The sequence below is a fragment of the Callorhinus ursinus genome, unplaced genomic scaffold, assembly GCF_003265705.2.
Source record: "Callorhinus ursinus isolate GAN/ISIS: 27379988/994484 unplaced genomic scaffold, GSC_fseal_2.0 scaffold7, whole genome shotgun sequence".
In the NCBI taxonomy this organism is placed as follows: Eukaryota; Metazoa; Chordata; class Mammalia; order Carnivora; family Otariidae; genus Callorhinus; species Callorhinus ursinus.
Genome location: NW_027397069.1, coordinates 26,744,806 through 26,762,017, shown reverse-complemented (window position 1 = coordinate 26,762,017; position 17,212 = coordinate 26,744,806). Strand labels below are relative to the sequence as shown.

Below are 17,212 nucleotides of genomic sequence, written 5' to 3'. Positions count from 1 at the left end.
GGTAGAGCAGGATCTAGCAAATAAATTAGGAAATGAGCAAGAAATCACCAGATATAAATGTGCTGCAGAGAATTATAATAGACTGACATTTGTTGCACACTTATGAGCACTCATAGTTGGACTATGAAGATTGACCTCAAAAATTCCTCAAGGAATATGTCAGAAGCCTTTGTTTTTGATGTGTATAGAAGAAAGATAAAAAACCCAAGCTGGACTCTTTATACTAGTAATTTCTGTGTTCACAGCAACTAACATAATGACTGATACATTTGGAGGTAAAATATTTATTTTTTAAAGATTTTATTTATTTACTTGAGAGAGAGAGAGAGAGAGAGCCCAGAGGGAGAGGGAGAAACAGACCCCCCCCCCCCCCCCCGCCCCGAGCAGAAAGCCTGACGCTGGGCTCCATCCCAAGACCCTGAGATCATGACCCTAGCCTAAGTCAGAATGAGCCATCCAGATGCCCCCAAAGATTTTTTTTAATGAATAAGTGGAAAAGTTTTCAATTGTGAAAAATAGTAAGCTCTCAAATTAGATCTTTGAAGGGGATAGTATTATAGGTTGAATTGTGCCTTCCCCCAAACATAATATTTTGAAGTCCTAAACCCCAGTACCTCAGAATGTGACCTTATTTGTGAATAGGATTGTTGCAGATGATGTACTTAGTAAAGCCGAGGTCATAATGGAATAGGGTGGGCCCCTAATCTAGTATAACGTCCTTATAAGAAGATGACTATGTGAAGACAGGTACACCCAGGAAGAATGCCATGGGACAATGGAGGACCGGGTTGAGGCATGTATAGGCAAGGAGAACCAGAGCTTGCCAACAAGCCACCAGAAGCCGGAAGGGGCAAGGAATAGTTTCCTTACAGGTTTCATGGAATCCTGGCTTTGTAGACACCTTGATTTTGGACTTTTAGCCTCCAGAACTGAGGGACAATAAATCTCTGTTTTAAGCTACCCAGTTTGTGGGGCTTTGTCATCGCAGTGCTAGGAAACTAATACAAATAGGTAAGTGTTTTTTTTTTTTTAATTTAATACTTGCTTTAAAAAAATTTTTTATTTTAAAATAGAGATTCACAGGAAGTTAAAAAAAAAAAACAGTACAGAGAGGTCTTCTGTGTCCTTCACCCAGTTTCCCCCATGGTAACATTTTGCATAACTGTGATATGATATTAAAACCAGGAAAGTGACATTGGTACATCTAAAGATCTTAATCTGATTCACCAGTTTTATATGCAGTTAATGCTTTTTTAGTAACAAAGAGCAGAGGTGCTTTCAAGCTAAGTGAGATGAAGTGTTTTATTTTAAGGAATTTTCAGAGGACTCTGTCATTAATTTGGTGTTCAGCCATAAATATGACAGTCACATTCCACATGATTACTTTTTCTGCCCCATTGCAAACAGGAAATGGTGTCTCTCAGTTGAAGTTCCCAAGAGAAGAATCTGAATAGATCAAATTACCTTGTCTTTCCAGGCTACAGATATCATAGGTCACTAGCCAGCTGGTGGATGCGTTCCTTGAGAAGAGTGTCCTCTTGGCAAAATGGGCTGTGGTTAGGAATGTCGGTAGCCTTTGGCTCACTGAGTTCAAGTGTGTGGGTTAAAGAGGGTTCTGTGAATGAGGTTTCTCTGGGGTAGATAATATTAAGTTAAATATAGTAAGAATTATACAATTTCTATGCTCCAAGCCCTGTTTTCCATCACTCCCTTCTTATTCTCTTTCCTTCTGCTATAACTTTTATCCATTTCATGTCAGTTACTATATTTGCTTTGAAGCCAAGGCACTGGATTTACTGTTTATAGATGGCCCTATGTGAAACACATGGAATATCCTCTGAGCAATGACAATGAAGAGAGATGTTTAGCTGATTTAGAAATGTACTGAATGCTTTGCTTGAAACATTCACATTATTTTATGAATGTTTTGGCTTTGGGAAGGCATTAACCATGTTCTCATAGATTTAGAGAGACAGTTTTTCTCACTTGACTAAGTTTTAATTTTTAAAGAAATACATTTTTCTCTATCTTTGTATTCTTCACAAAGCCATGCTAAAAAAATCTCACCCAAGAGTTTGAGTTTTCCAAAAAATTAACCAGTGTTAAGTGTGGGTATGTTCAATTCATTAAAACTCAAAACTAAAAGTGTATTTGGGAATTAAAAAACTCAACCTCAAAACAAAACCGTGAGAAACAAGCAAGATAATTCTGGTGGTGAAAAGAGCCATTGAACCAGAATAATGTTTACCATCTGATGTGTTAACGTGCATGAAATACAATATGTGTAGAGAACATCAAGGAAGTTATTAACCCTAAGACTTACAGTTGTCTTGGACCCCTAATGATTTAATTGTATTTACTAAAGCAAGGTTGCTCAACTTTGGCACCACTGACTATTGACAGTTTGGACCTGATAATTCCTTGTTGGGGGGGGGGTCTTTCTTGTGCATTGTAAAATGTTTAGTAGCTTCCCTGGACTCTACTCACTAGATGCCAGTAACACCATGTTCCCCACCCCAAAGTTATGACAGCTAAAAATGTCTTCTGACATTGCCAGTGACCCTGATGGGGTAAAATCATCCCTGACTAAGAGCCACGGAGCTAGAGTTCAGAAAGTAAACAATACCCCTTTACATGGGCTAGTTTGCTTACTGAGTATAGATTTGCGTGATCTACTTAGGCCTGCCATTTCAATTGCAGTTTCTTTTAGAAAAGAAATGGTATTCTAGAAAATCTGGTTTGAATCATTTGTTTGAAAGTTTGTGTCTATTAGTGGGCTTAATAGAAAAATCTTCTTGGGGCGCCTGGGTGGCTCAGTCAGCTAAGCGTCTGACTCTTGATTTCGGCTCAGGTCATGATCTCAGGGTCGTGAGATGGAGCCCAGCATCGGCTCTGTGCTGGGTGTGGAGCCTGCTTAAGATTCTCTCTCCCTCTCCCTCTGCCCCCCACCCTGCCCCTCTCTCTCTCAATTTCTTCAGTATATCCACACTTGCTTCAAAAATATGAGCTGAATTTGAGCATCTTTCCTCCAAAGGGTTACTCTTTCAGATTATTTTCGAGATTGGAATGCATAAGGTGTGACTGTAGAGACTGAGAAGTTTGTTTGCTCATGAATGCTATAGAATGCAGGAAACGGGCAAAGATGCCAGCTAGCTTAAGCTGTTGGACGTGTCCATTTCTCTTGTGTTCATAATTGTTACTTCAAGAAATAACATCAGTCTATGGGTCCATTCTTACTGCCATTTTTCAAAAGGTTATTAGTGGTTAATGTTCTTGTGCCTGTGTAAAATTATTCCTGATTCATCTTTACTCACTGTACACTTGGGCGTCAGCAAAGTAGTGTGACCTAGTCTGTGCCAAGGTCACTATTGAAACATCTAGTTGTTCCCTTCCAGCAGTAATAGAAAGTGCACCTGAGGAATTAGCTATAAAATTTAAATATTCTCATCCAGGTTTTATCATAGTTTTAAAAACCCACTCTCAGGCAGTGACTCTATGTAGCCTACTCTTTTTCCCAAGGGTGAGGGGAACACGGGGGTTGGGAGAGGGGAGGTTTGTGGGACACTGAGCTTGTGAGCTCTTTTACAAATAAAACCAAAATGTGAGACCTCAAGACAAGAGTGTTTTCAGGGAAAAAGCCCACTTCTTTTTCCTCTCCTTTCTTACCCAAGTTGAAATAATATAGGAAGAATGAATATAATTATTATTTTCATTCAAGGGGGCACTTCTCTGATAAGGAGGCAGGAATAAATTTTGTATGGTTGAAAAGAAAATACTCAGGGAACATTAGAATGTGACTTGGATGAACAACCAACACATGCTTTGCTTAAAAGAGTAGTGACTAAGGATCGCTCTGTACTGGGTCAAACTCAGTATGTGTTTCAGAGGGAATCCCTCTCTAGTTGGTAATAAAAAAGATACATTTGTGAATGTATTTCGATGTTGATGTATATAAAACCTGGTAAAAAGTGACACCATGGAAAGATATGGGAAGATAGTATCATAGAGTGCATTTAAAATAACCATTTAATGCTAATATCAATATTGTCTATTTTCTGTTCTTGAATTTTATTGCTGATTTTGTAGATTTGTTTGAGCTCTCCACCTAGCACATTTGGGATAGGCTTCCACCAAGTAAAATCTTTTTGATTCACTCATTGTTGCTTTTTGATTGTGTAGCCATATAAGGGCAGCATTCATGCAGAGCTGATTCTGGCTGCCATGATCCCCATCTCCAAATGGATGGGGGACAACACTGACGAGGTCCCCTCCCATAACACTATTTCTGCCTTAACTCTTATTTAGACTTCATGTTCTCATCTTCCTCACAGTTGATAACAAATGAAGGCTAGATATTTTATAAATGACCATGTTTTTAATTGTTGTTTATTTCTCCCCTATCACTGTATTGGAACAATTTTGTAGATGTGGAATCAGACCTTAGTGTTTTATTGAGTTAAATGATTTTTTTCTTTTTCTTACATTTCCTAATAGAGACGGGAGATTAAATGATATCAATAAACTTGATTAAAATTGCTCAATTATGGTTTCAGGATAAAAAGTGCACTAAAGAAATCCTTTTATCTCAAAGGGAGGGTAGACCACTATTACAGGTTGTATAATTATGCCTCAAACAATAAATTTTAACTATTTTTATTTTTCTAGTCTGTCAATCTGATTATTTTCTTTGCAAACAGGACACCAATAACAAAAACATGGAATGCTTTTTTCTTAATGAAGTTACAGGAAGAGTACTCTAGTGTTGCCATTATTTAATGTATTCTTACATTTATGTAAGAGATTATAGCATAAAAGCTAGCCATTTACTAAAAATAAGGCCACTTTATGCATTGAAAATGATATTTTCTGTGGTTGTACTTTTAATTTTTTTCCAAAGTATATTGGAATTTCTGTGGATCACCATCAGTATTTTGAAGTATTTTGGGGTTATCCAATAATTAAGTTGAGAAAACAGACTAAATGGGGATTATGCATTGGCTGTTTTCAAGGTAACAAATAGTAGATATTAAATATCCAAATGCCTTAATACCGCCATATAAATGGCAGATAATAAGTCAATGATAACTGAGTTATTTATAAAGAAATTTTAGGTGATTTCCTCAAGAGTCTCTTTGTCTCCTTACTTCTCTCTGACTCCCAGTGAAGGTAAGTATCACTAAGAATGGAAACCTAAAAACTTAGTGTCAACATTTAAAGTTGTTTCCAGTACCCTCATACTGATGCAGCACTGTAAATCAGGAAACTCCTGTTTTATTTTGTGCCACAATTTCTTAGTCATGGCATTGGCACACATTTAGGAGCACTTCCCTAGAGTTCCAAAACTTGTTTTTAAATCTAAGATGAACATATACTAACTTTCAGCCTTGAGGGCAACCTTTTAAAAAAACATTAATGAATTAGAATTCCTAATGCAACAACATGATTAACTTGTAGAGTCAAAGAAAAATTGATTCAGAGTAGGATTATATCTTACATGACAGTTTTATTAAGATACTGAAATGCTTAGAACATCTCTCTTTAGGAACCTTTTGTTATGTAGAAATTGGAAACAGATCAAATGAGGTTAAATAAGAAGTAGAACCCAGATGTCAGACTGGTATGAGCACATTGGTCATTTGATGGGTCTTAGGCCCTCCCTAAAAGTATTTATTGGACACCTATGTGCCAGGTACTATTCTAGGAACTTGGAACACAGCCACAAATAAGGCAGAGAAAGTTCCTCCCTAATGGAGCATAATCAATAGGTCAATAATAACCTGTAAGGTACTAACAGTTGTCATGCAGAATGTATAATACCTTGTCAGTTGCCAATAATTACACTGAAAAAATGAAGTGAATGGGTAGAGAGTGATTGAGTGAGTGTATGAGAAGTATTTCAGAAAAGGTGCTCAGATACCCTATGACCTAGCTTTTGCACTACTGCGCCCTGTGATGGGTATTAAGGAGGGCACGTATTGCATGGAGCACTGGGTGTTATATGCAAACAATGAATCATGGAACACAACATCAAAAACTAATGATGTACTGTATGGTGACTAACGTAACATAAAAAAAAAAAAAGTGCTCAGAGATATCTTATTTCTGGAGCTGACATTTGACCAGGGACCTGAATGAAGTGAGGGAGGGGGAAAATATGGGGATCATGGGACTTTCTGAGACAGAAGGAAGACAGGGAGGATCAAGGCAGGATCAAGCTGGTTCAGGAAAAGATTGTGGGTCTGGAACTAAGTGAGGCAGATAGGGACGGGCCAGCAAGGTTGTATAAGGCTTCATAGGCTTTGGTGAGTAGATAATATTTTACTCCTAGCATGATGAGAAGCCACTGGGGGCTTTTGAGAGTGGTTTAATTTGTTATTAGAGATCATTGGATGCCTGTGGTAAAGGATGTACATATCTGTGACTATACTAAAAATCGTTGAATTGTACCCTTTAAATTTATGATTTGTATGTGAATTCTATCCCAATAAAATGTGAAAATAAAAAATCACAAGTTGGTCTGTGAATAATAGACTGAAGGAAATCAAGAAGAGAAGCAAGAAGGCCAGTTAAAGAACAGTTTTGGTAGTTGAATGACTAATTTTGTGTCGGCTTGACTGGCCATGGAGTGTCCAGATAATCGGTTAGACATTATTACATTATTCTGCATCTGTCTGGGAGCGTGTCTTTGGATGAGATGAACATTGGAATTTGGAGATTGTGGAAAGCAGATTGTTCTCCCTAATGTGGGTGGGCCTCATATAATCAGTCAAAGGGCTGACTAAAACAAATATGTCAGTCCTCCTGTGAGTCAGAGGAAGCTACTCCTGCCTAACTGCAAGAACTAAAACATTGGCTTTTCTTGGGTCTGGAGCTTGCCAGCTTTGAAACTGGAACTTACTTTCAAATGGAACATTTCATTGACTCTCCTGGTTCTCAGGATTCTGGACATGCACTGGAAGTAGACCATCAGCTCTCCTGGGTGTCCAGCTTTTAGATGGGCAGATCTCGGGACTTCTCAACCTCCATTATCACATGAGCCAGTTCCTTAAAATAAGTCTCTTTCTCTAGATATATGTATCTTGTTCTGTTGTCTAGAGAACTCTGACTAATACAGTAGTTCAGGCAAGAGGTGATGGTGACAATATTGGGAATGGAGGAAGTGGTCAGAGTTTGTTTTGATGGAAGCCCATATAGCGCCTGTAGGTATAGGTTGTAATACCTGTATGTAATACCCGTCAATCTGTAATAGATTGACAGAGAAGCCAGGGTCTTTGCATCAGTAGTTTATTGAGATAGTAAATAAATCAGAGGATTGGTGGAGGGAAGGGAAGAATCAAGGGAGAAGCTAGAAATTGAGGCAGTTTACATACGATTACAGATTGGTAAATGTCAAAGTGATCAGTGTCAATCTTAGATATTGTTCCCTGACAACATCCTGAAAAACATGATTAAAGTGACGGTTTGTGATTATTTATAAGAAAGCACATAACACTAGAAGCCAGTCTTGTCCACCACAGACAAATGCTCTAAAGCAACATATTACTGGGCTGGTCCCATGGAAAGTCCAAGAGACCAGCTAGAGGTCATAAAATGGCTCATGATGGATTTTGTTTGACTTCACTGTTTTTGCTTATTTCTAAAATGTGAGCCAAAATTTGCATACCCTTAGATTTCATGTAAAATCCTAATCTCTGGCTTCTGCATGAATGTGGCAACAGCAGGCCTGCATTCCCCCAAAGCAACCATTGTATGGGGCATCCTGTGGACAGGATGGGTCTCTGCATTGCTTGTTCTCTGGTCATTTCCCTAACATGATGCCCATTTTATTCATTTTTGGCTTATTCAGTCATTTTACCAGCCTTTCTCTTTTAGACATGTCTTCATTCCTGCAAAGTGTCTGCTGTGGCCTTGGTAGAGTCAATGTGGAAAAAAAGTAGACCAGGTAATATCTATAGGTGATATCTTAAATAGTTGAATAAAAATGCTCGCTTTTAAGGAGCTAAATGGAAATCCATGTAAACATGGAGAGAAGTTTCTGCAGTTTGCCTTAGGGCTTTGTACTTGCACTATTTTCATTTATTTAAAAAAATTTTTTAAAGATTTTATTTATTTATTTGACAGCACAGACAGGGGGAGCAGCAGGCAGAGGGAGAAGCAGGCTCCCCGCTGAGCAGGGATCCCGACGTGGGGCTTGATCCCAGAACCCTGGGATCACGACCTGGGCTGAAGGCCGACGCTTAACTGACTGAGCCACCCAGGCACCCTTGTGCTATTTTCATTAAAAAAAAAAAAAAAAAAAGATGGAATAAGAACATAGGAAATGTATTTAGTCCTCTTTGTGGATGTTAGTCAATAAGCGTAGTTAATGTACTGAATATAAAAATCTGCAGTTTAAAATGATCTAGAGTCATAAGAGTCCAGCCATTTTATATTATCTGCAAACTTAATTATGCATTTTATGCCTTTATCCATGAAACCTCCCGTGATAGAATCACATGATTTTCATTTCAGATTCTTTATATCCACCTTAGTTTTATTCCAAATTTCACTAGCCTCCTGGTTCATTAAAACTCGCAGGTCATCTTCCCCATGAACTGTGATGTCATTGTGAACTGGTTGTTGCCCTTGTATATCTCAGTTAGCCAACAGTATGATTGAGATGCCACAACGCAAAGTACCTGTGGCCTGTGACAAGAGAAGTAAGGTCCACTTACTGACCACTTGCTATATCCTAGAAACTGCCAATCACATATCTGTTTCCTCAGTAAATCTTCAAAATCACTATTACTCTCATTTGGCAAGAGGACTATTGTTAGTGACCCATCACGTGATGACTTGGACAGTTAAGCACATCTGGAGTCCTGTTTTGAGTTACAGATGCTTGATTTTAAGAACGGAGGACCTAACAAACAGGAACCTGTCTGTAAGGAAGTATGGTTGTTGTCATAGGCAGAATGGCTCCCAATAACGTTCATGCTCTAATCCATGAACCAGCCAATGCGTTGTGAGGGGAGGGAACACTGGGTTCCAGGGAGAACTGAGGTGTAAATCAGTTGACTTTGAGATGAGTGGATCTGGGATTATCCAGGGGGGGCCAGTATAATCCTGAGAGTCCTCATAATTGGAAGAGAGAGTGAGAATTAGTTGGATGGTAGTGTGATAGAGACTCAGGCTGATGCTGCTGGTTTTGAGGGTGGAGGAAGGGGCCTCTAGCAGATGGAAAAGAAGAAAGAAATGGGTTTTCTCCTAGAGCCTCCAGAAGAAACGCAGCCCTGCCAACACCTTGATTTTAATCCAGGGAGACTGATTTTGGACTTCTGACCTCCAGAACTATAAGACAATAAACTTGTCTTGTTTTCAGCCACTGACTAGTGGTGATTTGTTTCACTTGTGGTGAAAATGAATATAGGAGTTAAGAGCACAGACTCAGGGATTGAACTGCTTGGTTTGAATCCTAGCTCCACCACTTACTGGATGACCTCAGGTTAGTCACATACCTCTTAGGCCTCAGTTCCTTCATGTGTAAAATGGGAACCAAAAGATTTCATAAGCTTTTTTAGTGTGAATTGGAGATAATTTGTGTAAAGGGCCTCAGCATGCTGCCTGGCATACAGTAAGAACTCAGTGAATGTGAACTTGAGAAAATCAGCTATTCGGTGGAGGGCCAGTTGGGATGACAGGAGAACCGAGAAATGTCACAGAGGGACAAGGGGTGTTGAGAAGACCAGGGATATTTGAAGAGAAGATGTGGTGAGGTTGGGGCAACGTGTGGAGTGTATGAGGTAGGAGAGCTGTCTAAGTAGCTAAGAGACTCTCGTGGGAAAAAGACGGGATTTAATTCGCATTAAGTAGGCAGATTTAGGATCAGTGTTTTACAGTTACACCGAGGGAGTCTTTGGACTTTTTTGACATGGAAATGACTAAAAGTAAGTCAGCCTCACAGGGCAAGGAGTCCCCGGGGCTGGAGACGCTAAAACAAGGGCTGATGACCCAGACACATCACCTGTGAAGGTGAGTCTCGGCAAGCGGGTAGGCGCGGTTGCACTGAGAGTGTGGGTTCCCAGCTGGCCCTAAGGTTTTACTGTGCCGTCTTCCTTCGTTAAATGTGCCTTACTGCTTCATATGTGTTTTGGCATCATTATGACATGCTTCTTTAAGCAGTTACGTATTTGTTTTACTTTGGAGCTGAGAACACGGATAATTTGATGACAGAACGTTTTTTTTTTTCCTTTTTTTCCCCATTTTGTTCACCCACTTTTGGCAACCCCCAGTCTGGTCTCAGACAGAACTTCTTAAGCCTCTGTTTCAGCATTTTGTGTGCCTTTCTCCCCCCTCCCTCCCTCTCTTCCTTCTTCCTCCCTCCCTTCTTTCCTTCCTTCCTTCCAACAGAGTAGGTACGTGTTAGAACTCCTTCATTTCGGATGGATAAAGTTTAATTCGAACACCATGGAAGACTGTACCTTAATCCATGCTGCAGTTTGACAAAGCCAGTTACTGCTTCTGTGTGGTTAATTGTGACCCAAGTTGATTAAGCATTTCAGTAACCAGCCCTTCAGCAGAGCACGGCCCTCATGCCTTTGACCTTCGGCTGCCCTCGCTTGCCAGTGCTCTGTTCTGCCTCTCTGTATGGTTTTTGCCCCTCCTTTGCCAAGCAGTGTTGGAGAGAAGTATGCAAGCCGCTTGCTGATTTATCATGTATAATCCCCTGGGCCCTCAGTGTCACTTGGCAATTCCTCTTAAGCATTCCTAGTTGGTTCTTAACTCCTCATCACATATGACAAAACTTGACTGTCCTCAAATCCTTTGCTATCAGCCCAAGACTGAGGCTCTTTGCAGAGAAGCAAAGGAAAATGTTCTGTGTACTTTTCTCACAAATAACTACTGAAGTTGGATCTGTGTGTTTACCTTCATATTGTAATTATCCCCTGCAGGTCTTAGTAACACAGTTTACATTTATTCACTAAGCCATAAATAAGAAGATGAAGTCTCTAATAATAAAGCTAGTGCCACTGATCAAAATTGCAACCACACCCCTTTCCTAATGGAAACTGTGTAACTAAAATGCACATTTGGATATATCGTGGTCACTCCAGCGCTTGGGAGTTGCTTTAAAATGATTTGGAATGTTCACAATTAGTGTATCACAAGAATGGAATTTGAGTAGTTTTGGGGATGGCCTAATGGTGAGCTCCATAATCCCCAGGTGATTGCTGCTCATCCTAAGGAGAAACCCTGCTGTAAATCCTAGTTGGAAATATTTTCCTTATTTTGTTATTGGCCAGAAAACTATGTCTGCAAAGATCCAAATCACCTGGAGGATTTTCTTAGCATGTGGATTCTGACTGAGTGGGTCTAGGGTGGAGCTAGAATCTGCATTTCTAACAGGCTCCCAAGTGATGCTGATGGCGTGTGGACCCCATGTTGAGTACCAGGAGGTTGGGACAGCTGTTGCCTAGTTGGGACTATTGTTGCCTAGTACATGAGCCTCACCTACAAGGTGATTGAGCGCTCCCTCGAGAGATTCTGATGTGGCTGACTGGGGACTGTTATTCTCACACAGAGACTTAGTTCAGTTTCTCTGCCTCAAACAGTGGTTACAACCTCTTGATTGTTGGCATATACTTCCTTACTTTTTGTCACTGTTAACTCTAGGGACAGGAGACAGGGGCTTTGGTGCTATATTATAAATAGAAAAGGAATTGAGGTCACCAAGTCTCTTGGCCTTCAGATAAATTGATCTGCACCACCGTGTGCCCAGGTTCAGAGGAATTGGATGATGTGCTCTCTTTTTTTAATCAAAAAAAATCTTGCTTGAAATAGGCATAGAAAGGCCAGAGTGAGCACATGAGGAACATTTGGTTCACGGATGGGGCCCACGTCCACGTGACGTCATTCTGGCAGCTTTGGTTTAAGGTGGTGACTGTATGGCCGTTTTGACTATACAGTCATAGCCCTGAGCACAGTTTTACTCTTTTTCAGAATTGGTTAGGATTTTGATCTTATTCAGGGCTTCTGTAATAAATCTCTTTGTCTTTATTTAAAGAATCCATTTTTATTGATGACAGCTCTTGACCCTCTACACTCAGGAAATTTTTGCAGAAGTAGGTCTAACTGGTTTGATACTGTGAGTAGACATTCCCCATTTGCTGTGACATTTTAGGTTTCTTGATACAAAGTATTCCCTCTGTAAGTTAGAAGTCTTGAAATTGTATCATTAAAGATATATTTAAGAGAAATATATAAAAGAAACATTTTTTAACTTTCTCCAAGTGAAAATGAAAATGACTTTGTTCAGCGAAAGATCCTAGGGAGGTATAGCATAGACTTTAATGAGGATTTAGACTTTTGTGTAACAAAAATGGTTGAATGTGAAAGAGAAAAATGTATACCATGATGCCATTTATGTAAGTGAGATACATAAGTGAATCTACACTTTAAAGGACATTTAGATTTTTAAGCACATTATAGAAGGCACCTTTAAAAAATAATTTATGGAGGTGAAATTCACATAACAACAGTAGCCATTTTAAGGTGAACAATTCAGTGTTGAGCAGCCACCAAACATTTCCATCTCTCCCAAGTAAAACATCTTACTTCCTGTTCCATCCTCCCCCTCCCCCAACTCCTGTCAGCCACGTCTGTATCCTCTCTCTAAGGATTGATCTATTCTGGATATTCCACATAAATGGAGTAGGTAACATTTGTGTGTTTAGCTTTTCCTTAGCATCATGTTTTGGGGGTTCATCCATGCTGTAGAATGTATCAGTACTTGATTTTTATGGGTGAATAATATGCCATTGTATGAGTATATCCCAATATGTTTATCTGTTTCTGTTCATGTACATGTTTTAGTTGTTTCTACCTTTTGACTATTGTGAATAGTGCTGCTATCAACGTGCACACGTACATGTACTTGTCTGGGGAACTCTTGAATTCTTTAGGGTACATTCTTAGCACCTTTTAATGAAGAGCAGTGGGAGTGAATGGGAGCATGCGATGAGGAGAAAAATATAACAAAATGAGAGAGCCCTTATATTGACTGATATTTAGGAACTTGCTAAAATACATTCAATCGTGCTCGCTTCGGCAGCACATATGCTAAAATATATTCAATCAACTCTGGGCCCTTGACACTTTCCTCAGCTACCTCCATCCCTGATAGGAGAGCAAAGCGATCTGCTGAAATGACATGAGACTATGGTACTGGATAAGTGCTTGGGGGAAAGAAAGTGGGATGAAAGGCTCTGGAAGGGTTCATGTCATGAAAGACCCATGTTACCTCTGGGTCTAGTGTTAGAATATTCATGTTGGCCTCACATTCTCCTTCTCATGACTCTCTTCAGGATGTGTAATGGAGACAGAGGGGCGTTAAGATCCCATAGAAATGTTCTAAATTAGTCCCCAGTGGACTAATATAAACCTGGGAATATTGTAAATTTTTGTGGATTCCTTATCTTTCCTCAGTTGTGAGCAAATAGTGTTCCTGACTCACTAATCTCTCTCTCATTTACCCTCGCCCCCTCCACCTGTTATGATTAACTTTGTAATTGATTCAAGGCTAAGGGGTGGAAAGGGTTTGGGGGAGAATATGAAAATCTTAAGCCATCCTGCCTTGTCTGTTTAAATAGTCTGCTTTTATTCATGTCCTAGATAAACGACTCTGAAAGGAGCTATTGCAGATCTCCTTTTGTTTTGTTTTTGTGAAGCCACTTTTGGTCCTCAGTGTGTAGAAGTGCAGAAGCTTGGTGCTGGCTTTTGACATGAAGTATTGAGGGTTGGGTTAGAGAGGGCTTCCCTTCCTTCCTCTCCTTTGCAGAGAGCTGTGTGCCCTAGGGAATGTGGGGTACAGATCCAGAAATTACTCATTTCACAGATGAGGAAAATGGGGCCAGAAAGGCTGATGAATGTTTCCAAAGCCACACAGTTGGTTAGTGGCCGAGCTAACTTGGAGTCCTGGCTAACAGTCCAATGAGAAGATGTTTCATGTTTGTCCTTTGTTTTTACTTTATCTTTGCTGGCTTCAAGTGAAAATGATCCCATTATTGAAGACTAAATGCTTCCCTTTTAATATGTTGAGTGGGGTGTGGCTTCTTGATGTTCCAACAGATACTAAAAGTTTATTTTATAATTTTGTATCTCCCCTTAGGCAACTCTCTGCCTAGGTCTTTTGAAATCACAAAAAATAAATTACCAATGGGCTCAAGTCCAGTAAGCAGGATTTACGTTGCAATTCTGATCTTAATACAACTTGTTCCTGCTGCATAGGATGTTGTGGGGCCTTGTTTGTAAAGTTTGTCTTGAGCATCATCGAACTCTTTAAAAGAAACTGCTTTTTAATGTAATGGCTTTATTTAAAACTAGAATTTAATCATAATCTATTTTTATTGTCTCGAACTATAATCACTCTAGATTTGAAGTGGTTTCTTTCTAAATTAGGTGGATGGGTTTTGAGGCATATGTGGCTTTATTTATTCTCATCAGTAGGTACATATTTGTCAACCAGATGAATGCTATTATGTTTTTAAAAAACACATGAAGAAATATTTTGGCTGTCCATTCAATAGGTTTACTTTCAGTTTAACTTTGTCATAATATTTTATAACATTTTAAACATTCAGAACCACAATGAATTTGTGGGAAGACTTCTTTTTTTTTTCTTTTCTCCTTCTCCCTCCCCCCTTTCTTTTTGTGGGACTATTTCTAATGGTTTTTCTTCCTCTTTAGAAATGTGCTTTTCTTCCTGTAGGATTTGGGGTACTAGGACACCAAGCCATTTGTTCTTGTCTACTTCTCTGAAGGCCAGTTTTAGAACCATTAATTTGAATAATTGAGTGATGAGATAGTATAGGTTTTAAAAATTATGTGAGCTTAACAAAATGATCACTTTTGCTCTTTCTGGAATTTTGCCAACATATTATTCCCCCCTTTTTCCACTAAGTCAGATCAAACACCTTCCATTGAGTTGTTCAACTTTTGACTTATAAATTCTTTTAATCTTCAGACTCTTATTTAAAATGATCATGGATTGCACAGTAGCCAAATTATGTCCATCAACTGATGAATGGATAAAGAAGATACGGCATACATACACAATGGAATATTACTCAGCCATCAAAAAGAATGAAATCTTGCCATTTGCAGTGACAAGGATGGAACTAGAGTGTATTATGCTAAGCCAAATGAGTCAGAGGAAGACAAATACCATATTATTTCACTCATATGTGGAATTTAGGAAACAAAACAGATGAACATATGGGAAGAGAAAGAAAAATAAGAGAAAAACAGAGAGGGAGGCAAACCATAAGAGACTCTCAACTACAGAGAACAAACAAAGGGTTGCTGGAGGAGAGGTGTTGGGGAGGCTGGGCTAAATGGGTGATGGGCATTGAGGAGGGCACTTGTTGGGATGAGCACTGGGTGTTGTATGTAAGTGATGAATCCCTAAATTCTACTCCTGAAACCAATACTACACTATATGTTAATAAACTTGAATTTAAATAAAATCTTGGGAGAAAAAAAAAATAAGCATGGATTTCAACTTTCAGTTGTGTAGTTCACACTGCTTTCTACTGATAGTACACTAAAATAACCTCTCTTCTCTACGAATACTTTGTTTTGAATGTCCCTTAGTCCCTAATAGTCAGTATAGCTTTTCTCTTGCCATACATTTGCTTACCCTTTCCCTAAACCCCCTCACTCTCCAAGAATCCATGCTGTTGAATTTAGCCTCTTCATCCTGGCTTCTCTATCATTCCCTCCCACTTTGCTGGGCCACCCTGCCTTTTCTCATGGGGATGAGCTTCTCCATATGGGACAAGAGTAATTGTATTTCTCCAAGGGGCACGCTGTCTTCTGGTTCCTCACAGCCAGCCGTTAAGGAGGTGAGTTTTCAGGGAGGCCCTCTCTCGCTACAGATGTGGTGGTGCCAGTGTGTACAAGTGCTTGAATGTGTGTTGGCATGCTAGCAGGCCATTCTCTTCCCCGAGAGTCCTAATAAAGAGACGGTAGAGTCCCCATGCGATCTTCACAAGCTCAACCTCCTAAAAGAGAAGAGGGAAGCTCCAGCTGATTCTGCTCACCAAATGTGCGTCTGTAGTAGCCAGTGTTTGGGCAGCAGTTGACAGGAATGAAAAGCATTGGTTTGTGAAAGGAGGATTTTGGTTTTTGAAATTAGCTAGGAGGACAACCTAGATTTTCATTTTGTTGGAGGCAGTTCCTGAAGCAGGTGCAGGGTGTGAATAATGTACCACACCTAAACTATGTGATCTGGCCAATGAACATTAGGCTTCTCCTGGGTCCTATAGTATGGTTTCCCTGTCTGTCAAGAGCCAGCTCAGCAACCGAACCCAGATTCCAGGTGTGGTATTCCACAGTCGTTCTGCAATTTGTAATCATAGAAACAGAATGTTCCTCCTCTTATTTCTTCCCTGCCAACAGTTTCTGGGTGGGTGAATGTCAGTAGCTGGAGTTATTTTTAAAGAGGAGAGGTGAGGCTTGTCGTGCAAAGCTGAGAAGAGGGCGTTTGTTTGCAGAGCAGAGCTGACATCAAAGTGTAGATTACTGCTCAGTGGCTAGGCACTTGTCCTGTAACAGGTAATGTTTAACGTGCCGGTCACAAAGATCACAGAACAGCGTATGCCCAGGCATAAGCTAGCACTACTGTTTATGCTCTGCAAGACTGAAAGGCTTTACATGCCCATGTAATTAAAAAAAAAATGTATGCATCAGTCTTGCTGCCTTCTTTTTTGCTGGCTGTAATTGGACTTTGAAGCCTAGAAGTTCTATCATAAAAATCTGTACCCTTTGTTTGAGAGAGAGCTCGGCTAAGCAATCACTTTCCACTTCTTTTCACAGGATAATATAAACGTTTTTTTGAAAGCTTGTGAACAGATTGGATTGAAAGAAGCCCAGCTTTTCCATCCTGGGGATCTACAGGATTTATCAAACCGAGTCACTGTCAGGTAAGTTTCAGTGGTTTGTTATCTGTTTTTTCAGCTTAGGGCTTGTGGCCGAAGTGCAAAGAATTTCTGAGATTTTATGATTACTGAAAAATCGTTCCTCTGTCTTCCTCTGTTCTCATTCCAAAACTGATTATTTAAAAAATAGCTTAGGGACTATGAATGTGAAGCTGTCTGTGATTGAGACCATGGCATGTTGTTATTTTAACTCTCTATAAAACTAAAATGGTAGTTTATAGTTTAATGCTTGTCCA

The 17,212-nt window shown here is 39.7% G+C and overlaps 1 protein-coding gene across 3 annotated transcripts in view; it reads left to right on the top strand.

Moving 5' to 3' along the window:
• Window positions 1–17,212, top strand: part of LMO7 (LIM domain 7) — a 192,941-nt gene that overhangs the window by 82,798 nt on the left and 92,931 nt on the right. For 2 of the 3 annotated variants that reach the window (XM_025875264.2, XM_025875265.2), the window contains one exon: window positions 16,855–16,961. Coding sequence is in view for 1 of the 3 variants with exons in the window: in XM_073894434.1 (XP_073750535.1) it covers window positions 16,274–16,357; window positions 16,855–16,961 (191 nt within the window). In the remaining 2 variants the exon portion in view is untranslated. Of the gene's footprint in view, window positions 1–16,273; window positions 16,358–16,854; window positions 16,962–17,212 lie in introns of those variants that run through there. The other variant, XM_073894434.1, reaches the window with a different exon arrangement.